Raw genomic sequence first — 9,566 nt, forward strand, 5'->3', positions numbered from 1 at the left:
AATGTTGGCCAACTGAAAAGTATAAACATGAAAAGTATGAGCATGCACAGCACTCAATGCTTAGTTGGGGCTCCTTTTGCCTGGATTACCGCAGCAATGTGGCGTGGCATGGAGTCAATCAGTCTGAGTCTGGCGTATCACATCTTCCTCTTCACAATACCCCATAGATTTTCTGTGGGGTTAAGGTCAGGCAAGTTTGCTGGCCAATGAAGAACAGGGATAGCATGGTCCTTAAACCAGGTACTGGTAGCTTTGGCACTGTGTGCAGGTGCCAAGTCCTGTTGGAAAATGTAATCTGCATCTCCATAAAGTTGTTCAGCAGCAGGAAGCACCAGCAGATGACATGGCACCCCAAACAAATCACTGACTGTGGAAACTTTACACTGGACCTCAAGCAACATGGATTCTGTGCCTCTCCTCTCTTTCTCCAGACTCTGGGACCTTGATTTCATAGGACATAGAAGGAAAAAATAAAATAATAATTCACATCAGCAGTATTGACACCTGATTACCCCAACAGGAGATTGGAGGCTTACTTGGGGTTCCTAATGTATTTAAATGTATGGAAATCAGAGCCTTCAGCTTTCAGGCCCCTCTTCGGTGGAACTGCTCCCAGATTGGATTCAGGAGACAGACACGCTCTCTTTTTTAAGATTAGGCCTAAAAACCTTCTCATTTGATCAAGCTTATAGTTAGTGCTGGATCCTGAACCCTCTCTTAATTATGCTGGGAGGGTGGTGGTGGTGTGAAATAAAGAGCTCAATTTTCTTTTTTTTTGTTTATATATAGTTGTGGTCAGAAGCTAACATATACTCATCATAAACATGTCATGGTAATTTGGGGCTTTTATTGATTTCTTTGAGCTGTTCTTTTTCGAGGGTGGAATGATTGTACAGCATGCATCTTCAGTGACTTTAAAGCAAGAATTTTGTGCATAAGTTTGAACTCATTTTGGATTTGACAAGGTCAAGGCCTATTAACTTCTTGTTTGTGATCATAATTGATAGTTTCTCTTTGCCAGCATAAAAAGGAGGTTTTTGACAGCACTCCCTGGATTGATGAATACTCAAAATAATGGGGAGGACAAAAGAACAAATACAAATTGTAATGTAACAGTCTGATGTTGACAAATGATCTTTCACTAATTAGCCTCACTTTACCAATATCTGCAAGTATTTCTTAACTACTAAATTAGTTATTTATGGTCAATAATTTCACTATGAGTCTACTGGTGACTGTTTAGCAATGGTACAATTCTATTGGCTGGTTGAAATGTCACTCATTCTGAAGGCCCCTCCCACACTCTATAAACTGCAGTCTTCTGCTGGGGTGCAGAGAGCCAAGGCCCTGTAGCACTCATTTCTTCTCAGCTGTATTTGACCTACTACTACTACTACTACTACTACTATCTGCAAGCATGGTAAGTAAAATTTTGACAGTATTCAACTTATATTACTTTTACCTGGCTGACATGGAAAGTCTTAAGCCAAAATGTAAACATGGAACCAACATGTAACTGAATCAGTGGAACTGTGCTTCAGCTAAAGTAGATGCTTGCTTTTAGTTTTTGTTGAGCTTTTGGGAGTTCTGATTTCTTGGATTTATTTTATGACCATTTTATGATTAAAATATTTATTGCAGAGCATCTGTTTCCAATAATCACTTCTTAACTATTGTTTTTTCATCTACAGTAACAGACAACTTTAACATATATGCTTGAACGTTGTCTGTTGATATAGTGCATTATTGATTGATTTAGTGCATTATTGTCTAGTAATACTACAAATTTTTATTAGATCTGTATCAACAAACTTCCCTTCCTTTTTTGTATAGTCTATGTTAATAAAGAACATGACTTTCAAGGCTGGGCAAACCCTGACTGTTGTTGGAGTCATCAAACCTGATCCCAAACGGTAAGTACTGATTAAGGACAAACTGTAGATAGAGTATTTTATTTATCCCTGAGGGGAAATTCCTGTGTTTCACAGCAGCAGAATTGAATCGAATAGAATAGAATGCCTTTATTGTCATTATACAGGATGTAAAATGAGATTGGAGGGCCACTCCTGTTCAGTGCCATGCAATAGAAAGTCAAACTTTCTAAAATAAAAATATAATAATCTAATACAATCTAAAAAAAATATACAGAAAATAAACAGTATGTATAAAATATACAGAAAAATAAAATGTATAAAAGTATATACCGAAAATGTGTTAAAAATACAGAAAATAAGAGAATGTATAAAAATATATAATTGTAAAAAATAAAATAAGTGTATACATATAATAATGAAGATGGTGAGTATTGCACTTGGTGAATGAATATTGCACTAGTGAATGAATATTGGATATTACCTAATATAAGAGTGATAGATATTGTTCAGTATGAATAATATAATATTGCACAGTTAGAGTGGGTGATTGTGTGAGTTCAGGGTGGTGATTGCTCTGGTGAAGAAACTGTTCTTGTTTGTTGTGGCTTTGATGCACCTGTAGCGCCTGCCAGAGGGCAGCACGTCAAATAGTTCAAAGTCAGGGTGTGAGCTGTCCTTGATGATGTTCCTGGCTCTGCTGATGCAGTGGGAGGTGTAGATGTCCATCAGGGAGGGGAGAGGGCAGCCAACGATTCTTTGTGCTGTCTTGACTACCTCTGAAGCCTGACCCTGTCTGCCTCAGTGCAGCTGCCGTACCATACTGTAATACAGTACATCAGCAGGCTCTCAATGGATGAGCGGTAGAAGGTCAGCAGCAGGTTTGAGTCCAAGTTGTTCTTCCTGAGGACCCTCAGGAAGTGAAGTCGCTGCTGAGCCTTCTTGATAACAGCTGTGATGTTATCTGACCAAGAGAGATCAGCAGCGATGAGGACACCAAGAAACCTGAAGGTGTGGACCCTCTGCACACGCTCGGTGTTGATGTAGAGGTGGCTGGGTCAGTCCTGTGCTTCCTGAAGTTGATGATGATTTCTTTGGATTTCATGGTGTTCAGTGCCAGGTCGTTCCCTGAACACCAGGTTGTCAACTTCAGGACCTCCTCTCTGTAGGCTGCCTCATCTCCCTTTGAGATGAGTCCGACCACTGTGGTGTCATCAGCAAATTTGACGATAAGGTTGTTATTGTGGGCCGGACTGCAGTCAGGGGTGTAGAGGCAGTACAGGAGGGGGCTCAGCACACAGCCCTGTGGTGAGCCAGTGCTTAGTGTGTGGATGGATGAGACATGGGGCCAAGTCTCACAGTCTGGCGCCGGTTGGTTAAGAAGTCCTTTATCCAGGAACATGTGAGAGGGGGGAGGCCCAGGGTGTGCAGTTTGGTGGTGTGAATGTCCGGGATGATTGTGTTGAACGCTGAGCTGTAATCCACAAAGAGCATGCGAGCGTAGCTCTGCTGCTGCTCCAAGTGGCTCAACACAGAGTGGAGAGCTACAGTGATGGCGTCCTCTGTGGATCTGTTTGCACGATATGCAAACTGATGGGTGTCGAAAGTGGGGGGGAGATGGTCCTTGATGTGCTGGAGAACCAGCCTCTCAAAGCACTTCATGATTACCGGTGTGAGGGCCACAGGGTGGTAATCATTTAGGCTGGTGATGGAAGACCTTTTGGGGACGGGGATGATTGTGGCTGTTTTTAGGCAGGGGGGGATGACAATAGCATTTCAATCTACGAGAAGGGATTATCAATGAAAGATAGTGAAAACTACCTGCAAAAATTAATTTTGACCACTGACAACCGACTCCCGGATCCCTGTGGTACGTTAGCAAGTGGCCCAATATCCGTGGGTGGATATATATGTGTATTTGATGGAGAAACCCAGTGTATACATCAGAGAGAAGTTACGCGCATATAAGTCACTGGATGCTTATAATTATGCTGTTTACGGCCATGTACAGAATGCCAAATATCATGATACAGACTGAGTTTTGTGTCTTAAAGGCAGAAGTTCTTCCAAGTCAAAGACAAGGAAACAGGACTGCTATGTATGAGGCTTGGGTCATTGTCAACAAGTCAGAGAACTATGTCCTCACAGCGAATTGTACCTGCATGGTAGCGTGAGTACTTCGTCAAATTGCTTTTCTAGTTTGCTAAGAATTTTCCGGCTGCAGATATTATTGATTTACAAAGGAAAAAATATATACTGTTCCAGCCAAAAGTTTAGACACGCTCAACCATTCAGAATCAGAATCAGAAGGTTTTATTGCCATATGAGTGAACAGGTTCACAACATTAGGAAACTGCTGCAGTACTTCATGCTTACATAAAAACAAATAAGCATAAAAACTATAACACAATATTACAAAACAGTACAGAGATTAACTATAAGTCATAATCATTTAGTGCAAAGCAGAAACCAGGTGAATGCTAAAGTGACATAATAAAGTGACTGTAAAGACAATCAAATGTAAACTATAGTCCAGTAATATGTACATGACAGTGCAGTGATCAGTGCAAACAGACAGGTGCATAAACATAGGGTCATCAGCGTTTGTGGAGGGTGGTGGTAACAGTCTTAGGGTTATTGTTCATGAGTCCAACAGCAGAGGGGAAGAAACTGTTCTTATGGCGGGAGGTTCTGGTCTGAAAGGACCGTAACCTCCTGCCTGAGGGGAGAAGGTCAGAAAGTCTGTGCCCAGGGTGAGAGTGGTCAGCTGTGATTCGACCTGCACGCCCCAGTGTCCTGGAGGTGTACAGGTCCTGGAGAGATGGGAGGTTGCAGCCAATCACCTTCTCAGCAGAGTGCACAATGCACTGTAGTCTGTGTTTGTCCCTAGTGGTGAGTCTGCTCATACTTTTGACTGGCACTGCATATTGGAATCTATAGTGCGATTAAATATTAATTTAAAAATCAGGACTCTCTGAGTCCAGCAATAAATAAAGTTATTGCAGTGGGCAGGAATGATTTCCTGTAGCGGTCATTGTTGCAGCAAAGCTGTAAAAGCCTCTTACTGAACACGTTCCTCTGTTGGTCAGTAGGTTGTGCAAAGGGTTCATTGTGTTGTACATTATTTTAATCAATTTGTGTACTATTCTTTTTTCCACAGTTGTCTCCAAGGGCTCTAGAGTAATTCCAAGAACAGATCTGGCCTTTCTTAAAAGAGACATAACATATGCAAAATCCACTTTTTTAGCCCTTAACTACATTTTGTGGTGTGCTTTGAGTGTGTAGGAGTGCAGGAAATTTAACTGCATTCTTTCCTGGTTCTGCGTCCATATCTTTATATTCTGTTTCTCAAACCTCAAGTATGCAAGTAAAAACTTGTGTACTTGTCAAGTTCGAACTTGCAGACTTGACAAGTACAGACTTGACAAGTACTGGGGATTATTTCTCAATTGGAACACCAGTGTACTTGATGACATCACAGCTCAGCTCCAGTGTTTCTACCACCTTTCAGCTTAAATTTACTAATTGTTTGGTTTTAAAAACTTCATCTCTGAATAAAAATATTATATATGTATACACAGCTCTGCTGCTTACTAAACAAAAACAGGTCAAATATTAAAATTATATTATTTTATTCCAGAACACTTCCACCACTTACAACAAACAGATGTTTAGAATACAGTCAACTAAATATTAACATTTTAAACCATATAATGTGATCATTTCTGGAGCAAGCCTGTCATCAGTCTTCACGATCTCCATGTTGATGCTGTTCATAGCATCAACATCCTGCTGCGATTCCCGTTCCCGGTGAAAAGGCTCTTGTGTTCCTTCCTGAGTAAAATATTTTTAATATCAGTTTTATTGATTGGCACAGGAACAAATGAAACCCTGAAATAAACCAAATATCAGCCGTTAGAGATAATCAGAGTGTATTATATTTTGGGCAGTGAAAACCAGCGGGAGTTTTGAAAACGATGTGCCGGGAGTCAGACATTCTGCCTGCGTATAGCGACCATCGTCCAGCCGGCGAGCGGACAGCTGCTGTTAGGGCTGAGCTGAAATTTGATGATGTTTACGTATCTATATTCTCACCTGAAAACACTGTAAAAGTGTGTTTTGTGTCACAGAAGCGGCAATATGCATTCTGGGATACTTGGCTGCACCAAGTCCACACAAATTACCACCGATGCAAACTCAATAGAAGGGGCGCAGTGAGAACACATCCGGGTATTTTGAGCGAACTTGCCTTTATGCGAACTTTGAACAGTACTTGGGCTGAGATTGAAGACGTTTCACAAGTTCACGAGTACAGAATTCCGCACAAGTCTACATATTGAGAAACAGCCAAGTTTTCTATATTCCCTGTTATGTTTTCTTTCCTCTTAGATCACAGAATTTGCTGTGGACTTCTGGCTTACTGATTTTGTGAATCCACCATTTTTTTCCTTGCAGTGATTTTTTTTAGTCCAAGTTCAGTCATGCATAAAGTTGCCAGTAGACAAGTCAAAATGTTTGGTTGTTGGGTGTATTAACCCACACGATTCCTTACATCGGCCCCGTCATCAGAGCCTCTTCGAAGTGCTTGTTTCTCTGCCAGTAGATAATTGTATTGCTGCTATCAAACTACAAAAATGGCCGAACGGTGTGGAGTTGAACATAGACATATATACACAGAGTGGGGTGGCAGTTCGGTTTTGTCTCTGAATCTCAGTCCATTTCAGCCCCATATATTCTTACCCTTGCTAAAAAGGATGTAATGTGTAATGAATGTTTGTGTGTCTGTACACTGCAGTTTCGAAGTGAATATCGGCCCCAGCGAGGACAGAATTGCACTTCATTTCAACCCTCGTTTTAATTCCTGTGGAGACATAAATACAATTGTCTGCAACTCTTTTGAGGCAGGGAGATGGTGTGAGGAGAAACATGAGAGACGCTTCCCTTTCTATCGAGGACAGGAGTTCAAGGTATGAGATTGTGTGTGCATATGTTAGCCTTGCATAGGTTACCTTAGATTTTTTTGCACCTATCATCCTTTTAAATCCTTCCTTTTCACATGTAAATCATTCACTTGTGGTCCATGTAAAGTAGAACTGCAATGCTTTGGTCTGAATTCCTCGTTATTGTAGGTCCACAGACCCCTTTAATTTAAAAATCAGGACTCTGACTCCAGATGCCTCACCTGTAAGGGGTCATTCACAAATATCAACATTTTCCAGACCGTACAAAGTGTACAACAGGGGGGAGGTGGGTTACACCCAGCGTACGCTTTTCAAATAGTTAGAAAATGTCAGTCGGTCTATGTAATTTGACCGCCGATGGCCGAGGCATCCACACCACTGCACCATTGCGTGGTCTGCAGCAATATGGCCTCAGGTCTGGCAGATCAGTCCAAAAGCCTCATTGAATTCTCTAAAATAGGCCATCATCGATTCACAAAATGGCCCTACTGATGATATTAGACAGGAACAAACTGCGAGTGTGGCGCAGCAGGTGTGGAAAGCAGCCAAAGCTGCTGGAGATAAATTCAAGAAGAAGTGGAAACATTGTTCCAAAAATGTAAACTGTATGCCGTTACCAAATTTTGTGTAATAAAACTCCCTGTCGCTGTCTTAAAAAGTTGCTAAAGGATGAATCAAGGTCCGGGGCTATGTGTGCTTTCCCCATCAGTGCCAAAGGTCCAAGCAATGCTACGAAGGGACGCAGTACGAGCGCTGTATGTACACAATGCTGTGTTGTGTTGTACGGTGTTGTGTCAAAAAATTATTTACTTATTTTTGTTTTTTTTTTATTTTTTCTTTGCTTATATCAGTAAATATACTAGTGCACAGGATTGTGAAGGGCTTATATATATAATGAAGAAATGACTTGTTCTTACCCTTATTAATGGGACCCAGGTCAGGTGAGAGGCCCAACCTACCACACACTCTAAAAGGAACTGCCGTAGGCATGCATTCAGTTCAATACAAATAAAACTTTATTTGCAATATTTTATATATATATATACACTGCTCAAAAAAATAAAGGGAACACTCAAATAACACATCCTAAATCTGAATGAATGAAATATTCTCATTGAATACTTTGTTCTGTTGAGATATGCTTGACAGATTAAAAAAGATTGAAAAAGCGTCCCCTTTGTACGCTCTGGAAAATGTTGATATTTGTGAATGACCCCTAAACAGCCACACCACAGTTTGAAAGCCAAATAGCCTACCATCTAATGCTGTTCACTTTAGATATTAATATTTATCTAAACCTGACATCCCGCATAACCAGAGTAGATAAATAACTTTACCTGATATAAAATGTGCGCTTCAAATACAAGCATTTCTGATCGTGTCCTCAGTCCAATTTTTATCAATACATTTGATGGCTTGCAACCACAGACGCCTCCGTTTTCTCTCAAACAGCCGTAATCCCGTGGGAATTCAGTACAACTTCAGTCCGCTTTTGGTAGAGTAGAAATTCTGACAGCCAAACATGCAACAGCCAGACATTTTGATGCTGTTATTGCTTTTAAATCACATTGAAATGCTGTGCAGTCTCGTTGTCCTTATTGATTTGAATGGAGTAGCAGTTCACTTCCATTGCCAAAATGCCCGTGCATCCGTTGATGAAGTAGGCTGTAAAAGGGTCTATAGAGAAAACTGAACAGACTAAAAATTATGACCCAGAAATATATAATATAAAGATATCTATGCAACACTGGGACAGAATGCATTTAAATTTCCTGCACTCATGCACACTCAAAGTACACAAACAAATGTATTTAAGGGCTAAAAAAGTGGATTTTGCATGATATGTCTCTTTATAATTTCTCTCTCTCTCTCTCTCTCTCTCTCTCTCTCTCTCTCTCTCTCTCTCTCTCTCTCATACCTTTTAGGTTGTCATCAAATTCACCCTTTCAGAGTTTGTGGTGACTTTACCGTGTCGTTCAACTTTCTGTTTCCCCAATCGCATCGGTGCAGAGAAATACTCTGTCATGAGCTTTATTGGGGATGCTCGCATTAGAAGCATTGAGATCAAGTAAAGCTCCATCCCGCCTGGAATTTCTGGATTGAAAATCCTGGGTTTTTTTTTGGTTTTTTTTTTCTGTTTGTCTAGCAGAAGGTAATAAGTAGCTGTAGGTCTTCAGCTTCCTGTAAATGTGCCAATCTTGACTCTGATCACAGATTGTCATATCTTGCACAAATTTAGTTTGTTGAGAGCAGATCCAAACAGCTATGGGCATAAAGATGGATACTCATAATCTTTAGCTTTTGTGGAATCCTACCGTGAGCAGTTTTAAAGTAGTCCAAGTGATTTGCTTTTTGGAGTTTTTTTGCTTTCAAGAATCATAAATCATAAATGTGTTATCGGGTTTTTCTTTAAGGTGCCTTAAAATGCTTCACTATTTGCTTTTCCAAGACATTTCACTTTTTAATTCTTACCTGCAACAACTTCAATTAAAGTGTTTTGTTTTATGAAAAAATATGACTCTGGTGACTCCTCATACTTGTTACACTGACACTGAGTGTTCTGCAAAGCCTCTCATCCTTCCACTGTGAAATTACTTTATAGGTGAAACACAGTCACTCCCAGGATTTGTAATTTAACCCTTACATACTATTCATATTTCATACCTTCACAGAGGATTCTGGGTCACTTTTGACTTGTAACAAGTGTCTGTACCAAACTTTGAACTACAGCTCA

At 40.4% G+C, this 9,566-nt stretch overlaps 1 protein-coding gene across 1 annotated transcript; it reads left to right on the forward strand.

The window, feature by feature from the left end:
• The first annotated feature begins 1,327 nt into the window (after positions 1–1,327).
• On the forward strand, positions 1,328–9,305 carry LOC115784842 (beta-galactoside-binding lectin-like). Its single transcript, XM_030736204.1, has 4 exons — positions 1,328–1,420; positions 1,834–1,913; positions 6,667–6,838; positions 8,758–9,305. The coding sequence occupies exons 1-4, from the start codon at positions 1,418–1,420 to the stop codon at positions 8,902–8,904; spliced, it is 402 nt and encodes a 133-aa protein (XP_030592064.1). The 5' UTR covers positions 1,328–1,417; the 3' UTR covers positions 8,905–9,305.
• The last annotated feature ends 261 nt before the right edge of the window (positions 9,306–9,566 follow it).

The sequence above is a fragment of the Archocentrus centrarchus genome, chromosome 8, assembly GCF_007364275.1.
Source record: "Archocentrus centrarchus isolate MPI-CPG fArcCen1 chromosome 8, fArcCen1, whole genome shotgun sequence".
Lineage (NCBI taxonomy): Eukaryota > Metazoa > Chordata > Actinopteri > Cichliformes > Cichlidae > Archocentrus > Archocentrus centrarchus.